This window comes from Dendropsophus ebraccatus, chromosome 12 (assembly GCF_027789765.1).
Source record: "Dendropsophus ebraccatus isolate aDenEbr1 chromosome 12, aDenEbr1.pat, whole genome shotgun sequence".
Classification (NCBI taxonomy): domain Eukaryota; kingdom Metazoa; phylum Chordata; class Amphibia; order Anura; family Hylidae; genus Dendropsophus; species Dendropsophus ebraccatus.
In genome coordinates, this window is record NC_091465.1 from 85416450 (window position 1) to 85438470 (window position 22021).

Consider the following 22021-nt stretch of genomic DNA (forward strand, 5'->3'; position numbering starts at 1 on the left):
TACAAAATAGACATGAAAGTTTTTTTTCCTTTCACAGCAGAGCCAGGCACAAACTCTTGAACCGTTACAGCACACATGAACTTGGGCCAACAGGCCTAGTCACTGTGGTGAGTCCCTAATTTCACCTGCAGCCATACAGGGCTACTCCGTCTTCTTGATGGCTAGGGCCTCAGCCTCAGCCTGTTGAAAATCCACTCAAATAGCTTGTCCCTGTAGGTGGCACCTCTGGAGCATAACGACCCTCTGGCACTCCTCCGCTTCCCTGGGGAGATCGGGGCAGTGTCTGATTCATCAGATGAGTCCTCTTGGACTTGAGACAGGTCAGCAGCAGGAGGTGCTTACCCACTTGCAGTTGCGGACTGATCCAGTAGTAGCGGAAATGGTGCAGCACCGGTGGATGCCGGTGAATCAGATTGGTGTTTAACTGGATCTGTGCTGGGAGATACTTTAAGTGCTGAGGTAGAATAGAGGTAGATATAGCCAGGGTCGTATTAACAGCTGCTGCTGCCCTAGGCACTTAACCTGAACACGTCCCATCTTAAGGAGCGTGGGGGAGTGTGGTTTCGGCCACATGCATTTCTCTACATTGTCTGAATCACGTTTTTCATGGTTTTTAACTACTTAAAACCTAAACTGTGACTGGATAACACCGCCATACCAGACCTGACCAATACCACCATACCCCCCTTCAAAAAGAAACAAGATTTACTGCTGCTCCCTGGTGCTGCCCCCCGAAAGGTGCTGCCCTAGGCACTGGACCACAGGTGCCTACTGGTAAATACAGCCCTGGATATAGCAGTACTGGTGTAGTTTAGCATTAAGCAGTGGAGAGGAGTTTGTCATGGGGGTCCCAACCCAGGGTAATAGTGTGCTCTGCCGGAAGTTTGGAGAGAATACTTGATAGACTAAGAAATACTTGTGTCTTTGTTTGACTATATCTGACCACTTTTTACCCTGCAATGTCGGGGTACCCGTCCTATCAGGGTGACACAAGCCCCAGTCATAGTTACCTGGGTGTAGGTAAGTGTCCGAAACTATCCAGTGTCACCCACGCTGCGATATAGAGTACGTAGACCTTTCTTACAGTAGCTTTGCTCTATCCGGGTCAGTTCCTCTGTCCTAGGATACTGCCCTGCACTATATAGAGAGGTTCTATGCGTCGGCTGTAATGATCCCTGACTTGTCCTTCTCGTAGGATCTAGCACTGCATAGTTGGGATAGTTGATAGGCTGAAATACCTGTGGTGGGACTCCACATATATACCACCGGTCATTAGGGCCATATTACATGGGGGATTATTGTAGGGAGGGGGACTGATATCTCCCTGTGTAACAGGGCCAGCGATCAGCTAGAAAAACAAACAAAATCAGTGACTGTCAGTCAGAGATCCCCCATAGGCCGATGGGTAGTTGTATCAAAGGTCCAGTGCGGCACTGGTCATCAGGACTATACACTGTATATACCACCGGTCATTAGGGATGTATACTGCATATGCTACTAGTCACCAGAGCTGTACACTGAATATACCACTGGTTAAAAGGACTGCACACTGTATATACCACTAGTCACCAGGGCTGTACACTGTATATACCACTAGTCACCAGGGCTGTACACTGTATATACCGCTGTCTATTGTTCCCCATACTGGACAATGTATCGAGCACTGGTGCCCAGGTTCATACTGTATGCTGGTGGTTATATGGAGACGTGTAGCGCAGGATACTCTTCCTCTTCCTCCGTTTTATAGTCCCAATATTTACAATATTTCCCATGTCACAACAATCAGATTAGGTTTTATTTCTTCTGATACTGACTAATAGACATCAGGTGACCTTGAGAAAGCCATAAAGGTTTATGGTGACGCCCGTGATCTGCTGCCAAGCCCCATCCATGCAGATAAGGGCACAGCATATAAAGCGGATGGCTGTGGCCCCCAGGGAGAACCAGCGGAGCCCCAACATGTGGACCCGGGTGCTGTGTCTCCTGGCTCTTGTCCACATCAGTGCAGAAGTGACAGTGAAGGTAAGAGCTGCCGCCCCAGGACCCTGAACTGAGACCCTCTCCATGCACCAGGGAGATCTGGATGAGAGCAGTGCCAGGGACTGGTGACAAGAGACTGCAGGGAGCAATAATATATGGACCCCCTACCCCAATCCCCCCACCAGAACTAGTCATCCCCCAATACAAGATCTGTCCAACCTGGGGTGCTAAGAGAAGAAGAAGAGATAGATAGATAGATAGATAGATAGATAGATAGATAGATAGATAGATAGATAGATAGATAGATAGGAGATAGATAGATAGATAGATAGATAGGAGATAGATAGATAGATAGATAGATAGATAGATAGATAGATAGGAGATAGATAGATAGATAGATAGATAGATAGATAGATAGATAGATAGGAGATAGATAGATAGATAGGAGATAGATAGATAGATAGATAGATAGAAGATAGATAGATAGGAGATAGATAGATAGATAGATAGGAGATAGATAGGAGATAGATAGATAGATAGATAGATAGATAGATAGATAGATAGATAGATAGATAGATAGGAGATAGATAGATAGATAGAAGAAAGATAGATAGATAGATAGATAGATAGATGATAGATAGATAGATAGATAGATAGATAGATAGATAGGAGATAGATAGATAGATAGATAGATAGATAGATAGATAGATAGATAGATAGGAGATAGATAGATAGGAGATAGATAGATAGGAGATAGATAGGAGATAGATAGATAGATAGATAGGAGATAGATAGATAGATAGATAGATAGATAGATAGATAGATAGGACCAGTGACCGGGCTGCTGCTCTGATGTATTTTCTGTCTTCTTGCAGGTTGGAGATTTCACTTTCCCTCTGGAGACTGTAAAGAAGCTGAAGGAAATTGTGGAGGACACAGAGCTGGGAGACAACCATGTACAGCGGGACGAGATGACATCATACCAGGAGATGTGCAGCGCATTACCGGGACTGCGGGATCTGTGCGCCACCCAGCGGCCGGGCCTGATCATAGAGACTCTGCGGGGACTGGGTAATAACATGTCCTGAGTGAGACCGCCATATACTCCCTTATTCCTCACAGTTATCACCATCTCTGCTCATTGTGATGACTGGTATAGCTGTAGGGACCAGGAAAGAAATCCCTAAGTATGGTGTACTCCAAATCTCCTATACAGTGTATTATCACTCCCATCATCATCCCCGACAACAAGGAGCTCACACTCTAATCTCCTATCACACACAGTGTATCATCACTCCCATCATCATCCCCGACAACAAGGAGCTGACACTCTAATCTCCTATCACACACAATGTATCATCACTTCCATCATCCTCCCTGACCCCAGGAGCTCACACTCTAATCTCCTATCACACACAGAGTATCATCACTCCCATCATCCCTGACCCCAGGAGCTCACACTCTAATCTCCTATCACACACAATGTATCATCACTCCCATCCTCCCTGACCCCGGGAGCTGACACTCTAATCTCCTATCACACACAGTGTATCATCACTCCCATCATCCCTGACCCCAGGAGCTGACACTCTAATCTCCTATTACACACAGTGTACTATCACTCCCATCATCCCTGACCCCAGGAGCTCACACTCTAATCTCCTATTACACACAGTGTATCATCACTCCCATCATCCTCTCTGACCCCAGGAGCTCACACTCTAATCTCCTATTACACACAGTGTACTATCACTCCCATCATCCCTGACCCCAGGAGCTCACACTCTAATCTCCTATTACACACAGTGTACTATCACTCCATCACTATCCAGTGTACTATCACTCCAGGCTTTACTGTTATCTTCTGTTGTTCTGTATTGCTGTGGGTTTTCTATACTGTGCTGTATACTGCAGTCTCTTCCTGTATATACCCTGTATAATATATTATCCCTCCCCCAGAACGTGTTGCAGAAGACTTGGATGAATGTGAGATCTGCGCCTTTGCGGCCTGTTCCGGCTGCTAGCTTTCTGATTGTCCGCTGATCTGCCGGGATCCATGTTTGTTATGGAGAATCTTTTGTACCATGAAATGTCACATAATAAAGTAATAAGAATAGTAATACTAATAATAAAAGCTGAAGTCTTCTCATACATTGTCTGTATTGTCTGCGGCAAAGAATGACCCCCACTCCATGCCTGAGTGACAAATATTAAAGGGGTTGTCCAGCGCTACAAAAACATGGCCACTTTCCTCCTACTGTTGTCTCCAGATTGGGTGGGGTTTTGAAACTCAGTTCCATTGAAGTAAATGGAGCTTAATTGCAAACTGCACCTGAACTGGAGACAACAGTAGGGGGAAAAGTGGCCATGTTTTTGTAGCGCTGGATAACCCCTTAAGGCTACAAACCCATTTGGCGGGTCTGCAGCGAGTCCCCTCGCTGCGTATTTGCAGCGCGAGTCGCTGCAGATCCCGGCCCTATACTTTTAATAGCAGACAAACACGCAGCAGGGATGTACATCCCTGCTGCGAGTTTGTCTGCAGCCCACCCCATTAACCCCCCGGTTCCAGGTGAAGTATATGCTCCAGCCAGCCGCCCGCAGCCCCGGCCGCCCGATCTCCCCCCCGCAGCACCGATCGCACACCCCCCCGCAGCACCGGCCGCTCGATCGCCCCCCGGCAGCACCGATCGCCCCCCTGCAGCCCTGACCGCCCGATCGCCCCCCCCCCCGATGGGGGCTGCAGGGGGGCGATCGGTGCTGCCGGGGGGGGACGATTGGGGGGGGCGTGCAAGCGATCGGTGCTGCGGGGGGGGCGTGCGATCGGTGCTGCGGGGGGGCGATCGGGCGGCCGGGGCTGCGGGCGGCTGGCTGGAGCATATACTTCACCTGGTCCCCGCTCCGGCTTGCTGAAGTCATCGGCTGTATCCCAGTTTTTCAGGCGGTCCTCCAGCTGTATCCACCCTCTCCACGGAGCCGGCAGACTGCGGTAGTCAGAAGCAGAGAGTTCAGGTTCATACAAACCCGAACCTCGGCAGGTTCACACATCTCTAGTAGTGACCCACCTGGACTTTTGGCACTGCCACCCACAGAAAGGGGAAATGTCCTAAGGAGTGTGTATATACTGTGTTGGTGCAGGACGAAGAATCACAGAGTCTCTTTACCATAAATAAAATCTTGTTTACTCTGAAGGTACTTGTGTGCAGCAGAACATACAGCCTTACATTGACAGAGTACTTTATATTTGATAGGACACTTAGAGTTTATAGGCTTCTAGTAACTTTGCTCTATCCGGATCAGTTCCTAGCTTTCTGCCTTTGTGCATACTGTCCTGCATTGTGACTCTCCTAGTCCACAGCGTGGGTTGAGATAATATCTGACTTGTCCTCTCCTGTAAAGGTTTTAACACTGCATAGTGCTAAATAAGGTTACTTGAAGAGAAACTGTTAGGTGCATCTTGGCTCTACAGAGTCTAGTGACCAAAGACCTCATACCAAGATTGGGGACCTGGCAGAGGGCCAGGGCCCAAAAGAGCCACTGTAGGGAGTGTTCTAGCTTGCGTTCTTCCCCTACAAAGTCCAATACCAAAAGACACACACTTCCTCTACCCACGTGATTTCCTATCTACAGCTCCCTGTAAGGTGCGCTGTGAATGGGTTAAGAGTCCATAAAGAAGAAGTAAAGAAAGAGATGATAGGACAGAAGAAGAAGACATTTTCATTGGTTCACAGATCCATGTGACATATAAGCAAACAATAACTCTTTCCATACTTCAGCTGTGCAGCAACTAAGTACTCATACTTACAATAGTGACATCCTGTGGCGAAACTCTATTACTACATCACCACTTACCAGAAAGTAAAGGCTTTTGCGAGGGGTTTAACCAATAGTAACACCTGTGGTGGGACACCACAAGTATACAGTATAGTATAAAGAATAATACACACAGCAATATGCTGGACACATACAGAGCAGTACAGAGAAGCTGCATTATTAGCAAACTTGGGCTGAGGAACTGCTCCAAGCGTCATGTAAAGGGACAAAAACATCAGACGTCTCCTTCTTGGATGATAAATCCCGGAGTAATAATGGGGGCCCAGTGTGATATCTGGGGCCACATCTCACCTACATATACACCACGATATAGTAGCTCTCTGTGTGTTCAGCACCAGCACTATTTGGGTAGATACCTCATGGGAGGTGGATCTCTGATTACATCACAATGTCACCGCCCTCATACAGTGCACAGCGCGGGATAGAAGTCCGGCCCATGAGGAGGAGAAGGATTGTGTCTTTTACAGTCAGTAACACATGACACGAGTCAGTGGAAAGTCTGTGTTTTATTATACACACATACATACAGAATACATGGGGTACTTATATCAGAGACAGGGGTATGGGGGCGACAAAATGCCCCGATGGAGTAAACTGCCCCTAGGAAGGTATCGCCCAGATTATGGGCAAATGTTGTGGATTAGGGGTCATTCACATCACGCTTGTGCTTTCTGAGATGGATACATGTCTAAGTGGCGTGTTGACATATCTGTGCATGTACAGGCACGGTCCTCTTAGTTTTAGTGGCCCAGATGGCTAAGCTAGTGACTATGTGTGGGTCATCTTCCAAGTCTATATAGGGATAATAATAGACTCAAAAGTGTGGTCTGCTCCGATTTTGGATTCTAGTAAAAAATATACGCTTCTAAAATGACTCAAACATCACTAAAGCACATCATCCGGGCCACTGAAATCATTGGGGTCTCTGGCACGCCTCAGAGGGCACAAACACGGTGTAAACCCTGCGTAACACTGCGTATGTGGTGGTGTCTCACCCCATGTAAAAGGGCCACGAGGATCTGGTTGTGAATATAATTGTGGGTGTAGAGGTAGATATGGCTGTGGATACGGTTGTGGGCTACAGGAGGATATAACTGGCTGTTGATATGGCTGGATATGGTTGTGGACATACTGTAGCTGTGGCTATTGTTGTAGCGGTATATCTATGTATGTCTGTGGATAGAGCTGAGGATATGACGGTGGATATAGAGGTGTATAGAGGTGTATATGGGGTTGGATGTGACACGTGTAATATCGCCAGCAGCGAGCGGGGTACGAGGAGCAAGCGAGCCCTGACAGCGCTTGTTTGCTCCTCTGCATCGCCCCAGGCAATAGGGGTTTAAAACTAAGCTGAAACTTCCTGTTGTGTCTGTGTTGATAAGAGGAGGATGCTGTACAGCAACCTATACAGCATTGCAGCATCATGTGACACCAGTAGATAGAGGAGACAATAGCAGCTCCCTGTGGAATGACCTCTTCACAGGTCACAGAGCGCGCTCACTAATGTCTCTCATTCATCTCAAGGGGACAGAGTCTGTCTATTGTAGTCTATGTCCATGAGTCTTGCTGTAAAGCATGTCACTAAATACTGTTAAAAACAGCATAAGCAAGATGGCAGCCCCCATAACAATGTACAAAAAGTACAACCAGAAAATAGAAATGGATTCGAACAACATTCTGTATCTGATTAATCAATAAAAGAAAATTTAGGTGACACATGTCCTTTAAATGTCCTGGTGGGACTGGTTCTATTTCACCAAATCTTTGTGAGTCCAGATGAGATGCTCAGATGTCACAGTCCAGATGAGACTGCCTCCTTGTCACAGTTGAGATGAGATTTCTTCCATGTCACGATCCTGGTGAGTCCAGATGAGATGCTTAGATGTCACAGTCCAGAGGAGACTGCCTCCATGTCACAGTCGAGAAGAAGTAAAAGAAATATTCCAGGGAGATCTTCAGAGAAGTGGTGGTCACCAACAGCCGGGACAGGCAGGGTTGGCGCAGATTTCACATTCATCATCAACAGCTGCTACTATAAGAAAATCAGTTCTGAGTTAGATATGACGGGAAATGTGAGAGGTCATCGACTGTCCTTGACTACCCTCCGCTGCCTGACATGTGACAGGTCACTGACTGTTCTCCACCAACCTCCGCTGCCTGACATGTGACAGGTCACTGACTGTTCTCCACCAACCTCCGCTGCCTGACATGTGACAGGTCACTGACTGTTCTCCACCAACCTCCGCTGCCTGACATGTGATAGGTCACAGACTCTTCTCCACCAACCTCCGCTGCCTGACATGTCAGAAGTCACTGACTCTTGTCTACCACTCTTCACTGCCTGACAAGTGACAGGTCACAGACTGTTCTCCACCAACCTCTGCTGCCTGACATGTGATTGGTCACAGACTCTTCTCCACCAACCTCCGCTGCCTGACATGTTACAAGTCACTGACTCTTGTCTACCACCCTCCACTGCCTGACATGTGATAGGTCACAGACTGTTCTGTGAGATGTATTGTTGCTATTGGCAACCTTAGACAGTCTGTATTAGGGCCTATGTATTTGCTGCTCTTCCTTAGCTCTCTTGTAGTGGTATTGTTTTCTGCTATGTATTTATTTAATATGTTGTAATGTATTAATTCCTAATAATACAAGTGTTGAGCTTGATTAGTGCTCCTCCCCTGCAACCTATCACACTCTAGTGATTGGCCAGGGGAAAGCTAGCTCCGCCCACCTTTTACCCAGAAGGGCTGTGCGGTCTCCTCAGTGACAGTTGGTAGTCTGGCATTGCCAGAGTCACATCTAACCTCCCTACGTCACCTCAGTAATCCTGTCAGACTCCATCCTCAGCCCCCTAACCTGTTTCCAGTCAGCCATAAGGACTTATATGTGTCTTCTAAGTCTCAGCAGGACATCCTCTGTATTTATTAGTGCCTGCTGTCAGATTGGTGAAGTGATAGAGGGTCTTCCATTCACCGTCCACATCTTCCTGGCTTCCAAGTCAGTGTGTCCATGCGTCTTAATCCTACATGATAGTGAGCGTCAACAGCGTCAAGTCTCTTCAGTAACTTCAAGTACCTATTCACACGTATAAAGGCAGAAAGCTATGAAGTCTCTGGAACAGGTCTGTCTCTTTGAAATACTATTTATCCACCAAGTCTAAGCTATAGTAACCAAGGTAACCCTCCCCCTGAAGCAAAGGACTCTGATCAAGCCAACAGTTTGCCATCATCAGACGCCCCTGTATTGGATTGTACATAGTTATCCTTCAAGTAAAGTCTTGATATACTTTCACCGCTATTGTGTGAAGACTTTTATTAAAAATTATATGTCCCTGCGTGTATGCTGAAGAAGACAAGGGCCCCAGCACCCTCGGACCCCACCGTGACAGGAAGGTTTCAGAAGGTGAGCCCTAAGGTTGCACTACACCACCCAGCAACACAACCCCTCAGCATATTACAATAATACCACAAAAGGGACATTATAATAGGTCACAGACTGTTCTCCACCACCCTCTGCTGCCTGACATGGGATAAATCACAGACTGTTCTCCACCAACCTCCGCTGCCTGACATGTGACAGGTCACAGACTGTTCTCCACCAACCTCTGCTGCCTGACATGGGATAAGTCACAGACTGTTCTCCACCAACCTCCGCTGCCTGACATGTGACAGGTCACAGACTGTTCTCCACCAACCTCTGCTGCCTGACATGGGATAAGTCACAGACTGTTCTCCACCAACCTCCGCTGCCTGACATGTGACAGGTCACAGACTGATTCCACCAGCCTCTGCTGCCTGACATGGGATAAGTCACAGACTGTTCTCCACCAACCTCTGCTGCCTGACATGTGACTGGTCACTGACTGTTCTCCACCAACCTCTGCTGCCTGACATGTGACTGGTCACTGACTGTTCTCCACCAACCTCTGCTGCCTGACATGTGAAAGGTCACTGACTCTTGTCTCCCACTCTTCACCGCCTGATATGTGACAGGTCATCAACTGTCCTCTACCACCCTCTGCTGCCTGACATGTGACAGCTCATCGGCTGTCCTTCACCACCCTCCACTGCCTGACATGTGAGAGATCACCGACTGTTCTCCACCACCCTCTGCTTCCTGACATGTGACAGGTCAACATCTGTCCTCCACCATCGTCCACTGCCTGACATGTGACAGTTCACCGGCTGTCCTCAACCACCCTCTGCTGCCTGACATGTGACAGGTCACCGGCTGTCCTCCATTACCACCCTCTTCTGCCTGACATGTGACAGGTCCCCGGCTGCCCTCCATCACCCTTCCCTGCCATGTGACAGGTCACCGCCTGTCCTTTACCAGCCTCTCCTGCCTGACATGTGACAGGTGATGGCTGCAATCCCCTGCCTGACATGTGACAGGTCACAGGCTGTCCTCAAACCCCCTTCACTGCCAGAATGTGAGAGGTCACCGGCTGTCCTCCACCACCCTCCCCTGTCTGACATGTGACAGGTCACAGGCTGTCTTCAACCACCCTCCGCTGCCTGACATGTGACAGCTCACTGGCTGTCCTTCACCACCCTCCCCTTTCTGACATGTGACAGGTCACAGGCTGTCTTCAACCACCCTCGGCTGCCGGAATGTGAGAGGTCACCGACTGTCCTCCACCATCCTCCCCTGCCAGACATGTGACAGCTCACCGGCTGTCCTCCACCACCCTCCCCTGCCTGACCTGTGACAGCTCACTGGCTGTCCTCCACCACCCTCCCCTGCCCGACATGTGACAGCTCACTGGCTGTCCTCCACCACCCTCCCCTGCTGGACATGTGACAGCTCACTGGCTGTCCTCCACCACCCTCCCCTGCCCGACATGTGACAGCTCACTGGCTGTCCTCCACCACCCTCCCCTGCCCGACATGTGACAGCTCACTGGCTGTCCTCCACCACCCTCCCCTGCCCGACATGTGACAGCTCACTGGCTGTCCTCCACCACCCTCCCCTGCCCGACATGTGACAGCTCACTGGCTGTCCTCCACCACCCTCCCCTGCCTGACATGTGACAGCTCAATGGCTGTCCTCCACCACCCTCCCCTGCCCGACATGTGACAGCTCACCGGCTGTCCTCCACCACCCTCCCCTGCCCGACATGTGACAGCTCACTGGCTGTCCTCCACCACCCTCCCCTGCCTGACATGTGACAGCTCACTGGCTGTCCTCCACCACCCTCCCCTGCCTGACATGTGACAGCTCACTGGCTGTCCTCCACCACCCTCCCCTGCCTGACATGTGACAGCTCACTGGCTGTCCTCCACCACCCTCCCCTGCCTGACATGTGACAGCTCACTGGCTGTCCTCCACCACCCTCCCCTGCCTGACATGTGACAGCTCACTGGCTGTCCTCCACCACCCTCCCCTGCCTGACATGTGACACTCACTAGTTGTCCTTTAGGACCCTCCCCTGCCTGATATTTGACAAGTCCCCAGGTGTCCTCCAGGACCCTCCTCACTTATTGTAAGATTCTCTTTGATGCCTATAACAACCAATCACAGGTTAGCTTTAATTTTACCAGAGCAACGTGAGAAATAAAAGCTGAGCTCTGATTGGTTGCCATGGGCAACATCCCATTAGAATCTTATTAAAAGACAGCACCATAAACCTCTTGTTCTCTCTTAATGAATTATAGGATTACAGTGGCAGGGTGCCAGCCTGGCACTTTCCCTGACTGCCAGTGCCTGGTAATCTGAGGGCACCTCCATACACCCTGTGTGCACTAACTCACCACAAATCACAGCAAAACTTGAACTACAAGATGTGCAGGACCTTTGGTGACATCATAGTCACATGACAAAGGTCCTTCATCAAAGTGAGGAGGAGTGGAGCTGCACCTGGTGACGGGGAATCAGGTCACATGATCACAGGCTGAAGGGGAGGAGTCTAACCCTAATGCTGCTCTATGGAAGTAAAAGAAGTGAAGATACCGATGCTCATAGTGCTGAGGAAGAAGGTAAGAAGTGGGCAAGAGCGATCAGAGAGACGGTGTACATGATTACTATGAGGTAATTATCCCTGTATTACAGTATACCATATGTGAGGGGTATCAGATCTTACCCAGTGATACATCTGATATTATTATGAGGTGCTTATATATTATATGTGATATATATGATATTATGAGGTAATTATCTGTATATTATATGTGAGGGGGTATCAGATATTAGTGATACATCTGATATTATTATGAGGTAATTCTCTGTATATTACTGTATATTATATATGAGGTGTTATCAGATATTACCCAGTGATATCTGTGATATTATTATGAGGTAATTCTCTGTATATTATATGTGAGGGGGGATCAGATATTACTCAGTGATGCATGTGATATTATGAGGTAATTATCTGTATATTAAAAATAAAAATAATAATAGAATAAAAACGTGATACAAAAGTCACATTTATGGAAATGTGGTACAGGTGAAAACTACAGATCATGGTTGAGATGTGTAACGCAGCCCTAGCGACAGCAGTCTGGGGAGAATTATAAGAACTTCTTACACCGGCTGACTGAGTATATAACGCTCCACTGACTGAGGATATAATGTCTGCCCAGACCCCACAGACCGAGAAGCATTTATTGCCCCCATGGGCTGTCTGTTATGCGGATATCAATCTAACTAAATAATTGAACACACAGCATCAGATCTGCTGCAGATCCTGTACGTGTGAATGGACCTTAAAGGGGAAAAGGACCCTACTCATTGGCCTAAAATGTACACGAGATTGGGAAAGGGGAAAAACATTTTCAGTCAAAATCAAGCAATGGCAATGTGACACTGATCGTGGTGTTCAAGCCATTAAACATTTTGGGGCGGTTTTATAGTTTTTTTTTTAAGCAGATGGTACTTTTTATGGGCTGCTCAAAATTATACGATTGTTGCTTTAAAATTGTCATTAGGCGCAAGTGCATTGATTAATGCATTGTTTGGCTAAAAAACTAGGGTAGGAGTGGAGGAGTGCTGCACAATTTTTTGTGCAAAAACTGAAAAATCACACATAATAAAGCTACTAACAAATGAGCTAACAAGAAAACAGACCCTCTTCGAGCGTAAAAAGCTAAATTTGCACCCGGCTCAAACTGCTCAAGAGTTGCGCAAAGAAAATGGGCAAATTTTGTATTGGGGGGGGGGGGGGGGGGGTTAACACTGTATTAAACTTTTTTTTTAGTTAAAAAATACTTGCCGCCATCCACAGGTTAGGTGACAAGTATAAGATTGCTGGGGTCTGACCTCTGTACCCCAAGGGATCTCTCTATCAGCGCATGACCCATGGCTATGAAGCCCCCAGAGAGAACCAAGTCATTGCACTCAGCTCTTTCTGACGGCTCCATAGAGAATAAAAAAGAAGCTGTGGGTCATGCGCTGATGGCAACAATGGCCGTAGTTTTAGTGCAGCGGAACACAGCCTATTAAGTTATGGGATCCCGGCCGGAGCGTACACACATTGTACACGCTCCGACTGGGATCCCATACGCCGCAAACAACTGACATGTCAGTTTTCTGCAGCCGGAATTAAGTGAAGACCTGTCAGTTCACACAGTGAAGCGAGCGGCTCCGGCCGCTTGCTTCACTGTGTTGTGGGAGGTTCTGATGCGGGCGCGTGCTGATGTGCCCGCATCAGAACCCTGCGGCCGAATGATCCGGGCAGAGAACGGCCGGTCTCTATACGTAGTGTGAACATAGCCTTAGGGTATGTTCACACTGAGCAAAAACGGTGGAATCCCACCATGCTCAGTGTCTCGCTGTAAGTGAATGAGAGGGCTCCGCTCAAAGAAGTGACATGTGGCGGCTGCGGAGGAGTGCGCGCTTTGCTATAGACGGACTATAGGACGCTGAGACAGGCGGGACTCCGCCTGTTTTACACGTATAGGATCTGCAGCAGATTTGCTGGTGCAGAATTGATGCTGTGTTCAGTTATTTTGATCAAATCTACTGCGATACGGTGTGTGTGTGAAGCTACCCTTACTATATATTATACGTGAAGGGTTATAAGATTACATGCGATACATATGATATTATTATGAGGTAAGTGATCCCTCTATTACTGTACATTATATTTAAAGGGATTATCAGTAGAGATGATCGAACAAGGCCGAAGTTCAGGTTCATATGAGCCTGAACCATCGGCTTTTGACTCCCGTTGCCTTCCCGTTCTGTGGGGAAGGTGGGGACAGCCCGAATACTGTCTGGAAAACAGGGATACAGCCTATTACAGCCCATTACATTACATAGGCTGTATCCTTGTTTTCCAGGCAGTACTCAGGCTGTCTCCACCTTTCCCACAGAACGGGAAGGCAGCAGGAATCAAATGCCGATGATTCAGGTTCGTACGAACCTGAACTTCGGCCCTGTTCAATCATCTCTAATTATCAGGTATTATGCAGTGATACATGTGATATTATTACACGGTAATTGATGAGCGTTATTATTACAAGGTAAGTGATGAGTGAACTTGATGAATGTTTGGCTTCATCTGAACCCAACATTCTGCTCATCACTAGTGAGGGGTTGTCAAACATTACCCAGTTATAGACGTGATATTATTATGAGCTAATGATTTCTATATTACTGTATATAATGTGCAAGGGTTATCTCTGTGTCTCCTGTTACCTCCCTCCTCACCCTGTAGCAGTGCCTGTAGCAGTATCTCCCCCCCGACCCTGTAGCAGTGCCTGTAGCAGTAACCCCGCCCTTCTTCCTGGTCCTGTAGCAGTGCCTGTAGCAGTAACCCCGCCCCCCTTCCTGGTCCTGTAGCAGTGCCTGTAGCAGTAACCCCCCACCCCCGACCCTGTAGCAGTGCCAGTAGCAGTAACCCCCCTTCCTGGTCCTGTAGCAGTGCCTGTAGCAGTAACCCCCCATCCCCACCCCCGACCATGTAGCAGTGCCTGTAGCAGTAACCCCGCCCTCCTTCCTGGTCCTGTAGCAGTGCCTGTAGCAGTAACCCCGCCCCCCTTCCTGGTCCTGTAGCAGTGCCTGTAGTAGTAACCCCCCACCCCCGACCCTGTAGCAGTGCCAGTAGCAGTAACCCCCCTTCCTGGTCCTGTAGCAGTGCCTGTAGCAGTAACCCCCCATCCCCACCCCCCGACCTTGTAGCAGTGCCTGTAGCAGTAACCCCCCCCCTTCCTGGTCTTGTAGCAGTGCCTGTAGCAGTAACCCCGCCCTCCTTCCTGGTCCTGTAGCAGTGCCTGTAGCAGTAACCCCGCCCCCCTTCCTGGTCCTGTAGCAGTGCCTGTAGCAGTAACCCCCCACCCCCGACCCTGTAGCAGTGCCAGTAGCAGTAACCCTCCCTTCCTGGTCCTGTAGCAGTGCCTGTAGCAGTAACCCCCCATCCCCACCCCCCGACCTTGTACCCGACCTTGTAGCAGTGCCTGTAGCAGTAAACCCCCCTTCCTGGTCTTGTAGCAGTGCCTGTAGCAGTAACCCGCCCTCCTTCCTGGTCCTGTAGCAGTGCCTGTAGCAGTAACCCCCCATCCCCACCCCCGACCCTGTAGCAGTGCCTGTAGCAGTAACCCCCCCTTCCTGGTCCTGTAGCAGTGCCTGTAGCAGTAACCCCCCATCCCCACCCCCCGACCTTGTACCCGACCTTGTAGCAGTGCCTGTAGCAGTAACCCCCCCTTCCTGGTCTTGTAGCAGTGCCTGTAGCAGTAACCCCCCCCCCCCCGACCCTGTAGCAGTGCCTGTAGCAGTAACCCCCCACCCACAGCCCCCCGACCCTGTAGCAGTGCCTGTAGCAGTAACCCGCCCTCCTTCCTGGTCCTGTAGCAGTGCCTGTAGCAGTAACCCCCCATCCCCACCCCCGACCCTGTAGCAGTGCCTGTAGCAGTAACCCCCCCTTCCTGGTCCTGTAGCAGTGCCTGTAGCAGTAACCCCCCATCCCCACCCCCCGACCTTGTACCCGACCTTGTAGCAGTGCCTGTAGCAGTAACCCCCCCTTCCTGGTCCTGTAGCAGTGCCTGTAGCAGTAACCCCCCACCCCCGACCCTGTAGCAGTGCCTGTAGCAGTAACCCGCCCTCCTTCCTGGTCCTGTACCAGTGCCTGTAGCAGTAACCCCCCATCCCCACCCCCGACCCTGTAGCAGTGCCTGTAGCAGTAACCCCCCCTTCCTGGTCCTTTAGCAGTGCCTGTAGCAGTAACCCCCCATCCCCACCCCCCCGACCCTGTAGCAGTGCTTGTAGCAGTAGGAGCTATATGTTATAGGGCAGTGATTTTCAACCAGTGTGCCGCGGCACATGGTCGGGTGTGCCGCGGGGAAAGTTCCCCAAACTATGGTGCCCCTGTGTTTTGTTCACCGGCAATGCGCAGCGATCAGTGGCGGATTATAATGTGGGCGGTTGCGTGGTGCGCTGCAGCGCACCACACTCCTGTTCTCCGCTGATTGGAGGCCAGTAGGTGAGGCGGACATCAGCGGCGACCATCTCGGAGGAGGTGAGGAGGAGGGGGGGGGGAGAAACCTGGGGATGGGGGAGAGAAACAGCGGAGAGAAGCAGGGGGGAGAGAAGTTTGGTGGAGAAAAGCAGGGGGGAGAGAAGTTTGGTGGAGAGAAGCATGGGGGAGAGAAGCACAGGAGAGAAGCAGGGGGGAGAAGTTTGGTGGAGAAAAGCACAGGAGATAAGTATGGTGGAGAGAAGCACAGGAGATAAGCATGGGGGAGAGAAACACAGGAGGGAAGCATGGGGGAGAGAAGCACAGGAGAGAAGCAGGGGGAGAAGTATGGTGGAAAGAAGCACAGGAGAGAAGTAGGGGGAGAAGTATGGTGGAGAAAAGCACAGGAGATAAGTATGGTGGAGAGAAGCACAGGAGATAAGCATGGGGGAGAGAAACACAGGAGAGAAGCATGGGGGAGAGAAGCACAGGAGAGAAGCAGGGGGAGAAGTATGGTGGAAAGAAGCACAGGAGAGAAGTAGGGGGAGAAGTATGGTGGAGAAAAGCACAGGAGATAAGTATGGTGGAGAGAAGCACAGGAGATAAGCATGGGGGAGAGAAACACAGGAGAGAAGCATGGGGGAGAGAAGCACAGGAGAGAAGCAGGGGGGAGAAGTTTGGTGGAGAAAAGCACAGGAGATAAGTATGGTGGAGAGAAGCACAGGAGATAAGCATGGGGGAGAAAAACACAGGAGAGAAGCATGGGGAGAGAAGCACAGGAGAGAAGCACGGGAGAGAAGCATGGGGAAGAGAAGCACAGGGGGGAGAAGAAAACAGGCCCAGGTTTCACACTGAGTGAGTATAAATACATTTAGAATCTATATTATTAACTATATGTATGATATGTACTGTTTTAGTGTCATTTTGTGCCATTTTGGTTGGTGGTGTGCCCCGGGATTTTTTAAGTATAAAAAGTGTGCCGCGGTTCAAAAAAGGTTGAAAATCACTGGTATAGGGGACCTGTCACCAGAGTACGCTGCCCTATTTATAGCTGCGTGTAATAATGTTTGGCTGCTGGGCTTGTAAACTGAGGAAATGATGTGCAGTCCAGTTAATAGCTTTCAGCACATAGTTATGACATAGTTATACTCTTCCCGCTGCTGACCCCAATCCGTTGACCTGTGATTGGTGGCGGCTGTATATCCATCTGCATGTACAGCAGATATTAGTGTAGCCGCAACACAATCCTATCATTATAATATTCTGCAGGCTAGGAGCTCCTGTCTTGTTGTGTAGGATGGGACAATGTAACCCTAGTAATGGATTGTAACGTCCTTAGATCCTCGATAACTCAGGGATTAGACCAGAGGATGTGTGCGCCATCAGTCAGAATATCTCTCATGAATGCATTAGGATTTTACTTTCTTAGTAATAAATATGATTGGATCATTTGCTTTCAGTGTTGGAAAATGCAAAAATATATTCCTCACCATACATTGTCCATGGGGAAAAGGTTGACAATTAGTTCTGTATGCAGTAAGCAGTCAAACAATATGACTAGCATGTGCCAGAGTCTTCCTGTTTATGGACAGCTGTATATAGGGGACTGTATATAAGGGACTCGCTCAGTATGGTGGAGACCTGAAAACCTCATTATTATACACCAGATCCCCGGATTACCATGTTATAATATACTGTCGAACTTACTGAAGACCATGTACTATACTTACCGAGCTTGACAAAGATGTCTGAAGCATCATCCTCCACACACACCACATGGAATTCCTCTGGAAGATTTGGGTTATCGCATGCTTCACTGGCGGCGTTATTCAGGTCCTCTCCTTCTCCATGTAGCACTTCCTTTAACTTCAGGACCGATTCCACCAAAAAGGTGAACTTTCCAACCTAGAAGGGAGAAGTGTCCATCATATGCCTGACCTCTGTATAAGACAGCAAGGGTGTTGTGTACGTTGTGTTCTCTAAGACAATGGTTTATGTATAACACAAGGTTTTTCTGTATGTCATGTAAACAGTACAACATTGTATGATGTTATTACTCATCCTACCTATGTTCTTATGTTCAGTTTACCTACTACGATTTATTTAACCCTTTAACATATTTAATGATTTACATCAGATCCCCCATTCCCCTTCTTCCCTCCTGCAGCATAAATGTCCTCCGTTTCCTTTTTTTCCTTTTGCAACATATAGATAAAGGTTTCAATCATGTCCTTTCCTTCAGACTATACTAATTCACATCCTAAAGTCTTTACTGATATGTCCACCACTTTTGCAGGTCATCTTTTGACCCTATTTTATATTTATGAAAATATTTTTATAGGCATGAATACAGTATTGAAGATCTCCCCCACCCTAATTTACCCATCATGTTTATAGAAATAACTTTCTATGACATCCTTCTATAGTTTGAGGTATAATATATCTCTTCTGGAGGAATAGCTCTTTATGATTTCTATAGAAATAACTGTATGATATCCTTTTCTAGTTATTATGCATCCTGTGTATAGAAATAGCTCTTTATGATGTTGCCATTTAGTTATTACACAGTTTGTATGACATCCTCCGATAATCGTGCATTTTGTTTATTGAAACCGTTGTATATCTTCCTCCTCCTAAGCTCCTCTAGTTACTTTGCATTTATTTTATCATAGTAAGGCTATGTTCACACAACGTAAGTTCCGTGGGAATCACGGCCGTTTTTACAACGGCCCTGATTTCCACGGAACTTACGTACTGCTGCCTTCTGAGGGAATCCCAGGCAGAGTGTATACACATAGTATACACTCCACCCCGGGACCCCTAGCGGCGCTGTAGAAAACTTAGCGGCCGCAGAAAACCCTGTCAGTGCACACTATGGAGTGAGTGGCTCTGGCCGCACACTCCATAGTGTGCTGGGTGGAGGTCTGATGCGGGCGCGCACGAATGCGCCCACATCAGAACACTGCGGCGCTAAAGATCATCTTGATGATCTTTTCTGAGACCGTCTGTTCCGTGACCTGGCCGGGTCCCTTACGTAGTGTGAACATAGCCTAACTCTGTATGACATACTATACTAGTTATTACACTTTCTGTCTATGTTGTCATTCACTAGTTATTATGCATCATATTTAAAGGGTCACTGTCGTGAATTGTTTTTTTTTTTTGCAGAAATCAATAGTACAGGGGATTTTAAGAAACTTTGTAATTGGGTTTATTAGCCAAAAATTATTTTTATCATGAAAAAGCAGTTTGAAGCTCTCCCCCTGTCTTCATTGATCTCCTATGGAGAGAGAGAAATAAGAAACCAAAACAGGACAACAAAGAGTTAATTTAAAGCTACATCAGGGCTCTCTGCTCTGACAGTCACCAGGGACCTATCTGACCTCTGAGTAGTGCTCTGAAGAGCTCCCCCCCCAATCCTTTGTTCTCTGTTTTCTGCTGTTGACATTTCTGCTCCGTCTCTTTTCCCCCCTCCCCTCTTCATAGAACAAACAGGATGCTCTAATTGAGATTTCCTGAATCTGAGCAGTGGATGACAAAAAGGAGAGGAGGGGGGGGGAGACTGGGGAAAGTCTTTTTAAATGCAGATAATGGCATATTTGGCTAATAAACCCAATTACAAAGTTTCTTAAAATCGCCTGGACTATTGATTTCTGCCAAAAAAAATTCACGACAGTGACTCTTTAAGGAATAAACACTATAGGTATTTTGTATGTATTGTATATCCTTTTTGTCTATAGTACTTTATATGCTCTAGGTATATCATCTTTAGGAATAATTCTGCGTGATGCCTTTTTGTGGTTATTAGGCATCCTTTCTGTAGGAATAACTGTGCATGATGTCCTCCGCTAGTTATAACACATCCCGTCGACGAGAATAACTTTTCGATGACATTCATACTAGTTGTTACACATCCTCTCTATATGAATAGCAAAAATGTATGACATCTCTTTCTAGTTTTTGTGCCTCCTAAGCGCATGATAACTATTTATCATCTGTCTGTAGATGTTATACATCCTGTCTATATTAAATACCTGTAAATAATGTCCTTATGTTCATATACCATATTCCTGCAAGCATCCCATCTATATAATGACATCCTCTAGTTTTTGCGCATTGCTTATATTGGAGTAACTTTAGACAACATTGTACTCTACTTCTTACGCATCCCTCCTAGTGGAATAACATTGCACAAAATTATTTTCTTCTTATTTCACGTCTTTTTAGTGAACAAACTTTGTGTGATGTTTTCATCTTTGTATTACACATCCTATTTACAAGTATATACATGTATGACGTCTATAGGAATAACACTTTAAGATCCCATTTATAGAAATAATGGTGTATGACATCCTTCCCTAATTATTACGCATCCAGTCTACAGGAATAACCCTGTATGACGCCAGTACTGTGTTACTTGACTATTCTTCAGTAATGTGAGCCCCCACAGGTCACGTCTTTCGCGATCCCTGGCCCCCCCAGCTCCTTTTCTCTGCCCTTACTAGAAATAGATTGGATTTTACTTTATATTTGGTTGCATTAGGCACTGGACTCCCTCCCTGCTTATAGAATAATATCTGGAGTAATACTGACCTGTATCTTTCTTGCTTTTTTTGCTGGGACTCCGGGGAGCAATAGTAAAAGGACACAGAGCAGAACACAGGACCTCATTGTGGACGTAGCGTTTGAGCTCAGTCTATGGCAATCCTGGGTGTCTGCACTGCGCACCTGTAGACTGGGTTTTCCTTCATAGGAAAGTTACTTATAAACTGCTTAACCCCTTCATGTCTGTGATGCTTAGAAAGTTATTACATATTTCTGAGAGTGGGATGAGACAATTCAGTAGAGATAACAAAGTCTCCGCACCATCGCTGTCACCCCACCTTCTAATCACATATCAAGATAAGATAGGTCATACCACCAAGCCTCACCCTTTTGTGGAAGCTTGAGGCAATTGTTTTATCACATTTTTCTGTCTCGTGTATTATCTTTATTATTTCTACCCATTTACATGTAGATAGAGATGAGCGAATTTACAGCACTAGCGAAGTGAAGCACTTGATTATCTCTGCAATCCGCTCATCGGCCGGCTGCCTTTAACTCACTGCCGCTTCTCCCGGGTGCTGGCTCCAGTCCTAAGAAACTTCTTCCAGTTTCCCAGGACTAGATCCAGCTTTTCCAGGCACCCGGGCGACACGGAGCTGCAGTGCCAAAGAGACGGCTAATAAGCGGATTGCAGGGATGACCAAGTGCTTCGCCTCGTCATTGCTGTAAATTCGCTCATCTCTACATGTAGACCTTTCACTATCAGTATTTCTGCTGGTCACTCTTCTGCATTTACACAGAGAAATTATCACCACGCTTACATGACTATGAATCGCTGAATGTTTACGATAAAGCTCTGTGAATTCTCAGCATGAACACTCACATCACTGAATCAGCGTGAATTCCCTTTGCGCATCAAAAGGAATGCTCCAAGTCACTATAAATGCTCTCCATCACTATGAATCACTGTGATTGCTCACCAGTAGTGATGAGCATGCTCATCCGAGTTTGGTACTCATTTGAGTATGCATCTCGTGATACAATGGCATCTTCATGTTTGGCAGCTTTTTTTCAGCCAATCATCATGCAGGAGAGTCTTTAGGAGCTCATAGCATCACGTGGAAACCCTACATGTGGATAGCAGCGATTTGGCAGGCCAGATCAGATGACCTGGGCATATAAGAATCAGGTCCCGCGATGCTTGCTTCAGACGCAGGCAGGATGAGCATAGGGAGAGAGCTGCTGACTGTCAGGGAGAGTGTTAGG

The 22021-nt window shown here is 47.6% G+C and overlaps 2 protein-coding genes across 3 annotated transcripts; one reads left to right on the top strand and one right to left on the bottom strand.

Moving 5' to 3' along the window:
• The first annotated feature begins 1905 nt into the window (after positions 1-1905).
• LOC138769342 (guanylin-like) lies at positions 1906-4131 on the top strand. The gene is made up of 3 exons (XM_069947750.1): positions 1906-2022; positions 2856-3051; positions 3940-4131. The coding sequence occupies exons 1-3, from the start codon at positions 1921-1923 to the stop codon at positions 4002-4004; spliced, it is 363 nt and encodes a 120-aa protein (XP_069803851.1). The 5' UTR covers positions 1906-1920; the 3' UTR covers positions 4005-4131.
• Positions 4132-6298: 2167 nt separating this feature from the next.
• LOC138769976 (guanylin-like) lies at positions 6299-20969 on the bottom strand. 2 transcript variants are annotated; one of them, XM_069948778.1, is made up of 3 exons: positions 20804-20969; positions 17941-18115; positions 6299-7840 (listed from the first exon to the last, which is right to left on the bottom strand). In XM_069948778.1, the coding sequence occupies exons 1-3, from the start codon at positions 20879-20881 to the stop codon at positions 7782-7784; spliced, it is 312 nt and encodes a 103-aa protein (XP_069804879.1). In that variant the 5' UTR covers positions 20882-20969; the 3' UTR covers positions 6299-7781. The 2 variants fall into 2 exon arrangements, with proteins under 2 accessions (XP_069804879.1, XP_069804878.1); XM_069948777.1 differs by having other exon boundaries at positions 6299-7843; positions 20804-20968.
• Between the last annotated feature and the right edge of the window lie 1052 nt (positions 20970-22021).

What these genes read in the sequence shown, in the direction of transcription:
- LOC138769342 (XM_069947750.1), top strand. Translation starts at nt 1,921, where the DNA reads ATGGCTGTGGCCCCCAGGGAGAACCAGCGGAGCCCCAACATGTGGACC. An exon ending in GTGCAGAAGTGACAGTGAAG is followed by an intron (nt 2,023 to 2,855) that starts GTAAGAGCTGCC and finishes GTCTTCTTGCAG; the next exon opens with GTTGGAGATTTCACTTTCCC. An exon ending in AGAGACTCTGCGGGGACTGG is followed by an intron (nt 3,052 to 3,939) that starts GTAATAACATGT and finishes TCCCTCCCCCAG; the next exon opens with AACGTGTTGCAGAAGACTTG.
- LOC138769976 (XM_069948777.1), bottom strand. Translation starts at nt 20,881, where the DNA reads ATGAGGTCCTGTGTTCTGCTCTGTGTCCTTTTACTATTGCTCCCCGGA. An exon ending in AAAAAGCAAGAAAGATACAG is followed by an intron (nt 18,116 to 20,803) that starts GTCAGTATTACT and finishes TCTCCCTTCTAG; the next exon opens with GTTGGAAAGTTCACCTTTTT. An exon ending in AGACATCTTTGTCAAGCTCG is followed by an intron (nt 7,844 to 17,940) that starts GTAAGTATAGTA and finishes ATTTTCTTATAG; the next exon opens with TAGCAGCTGTTGATGATGAA.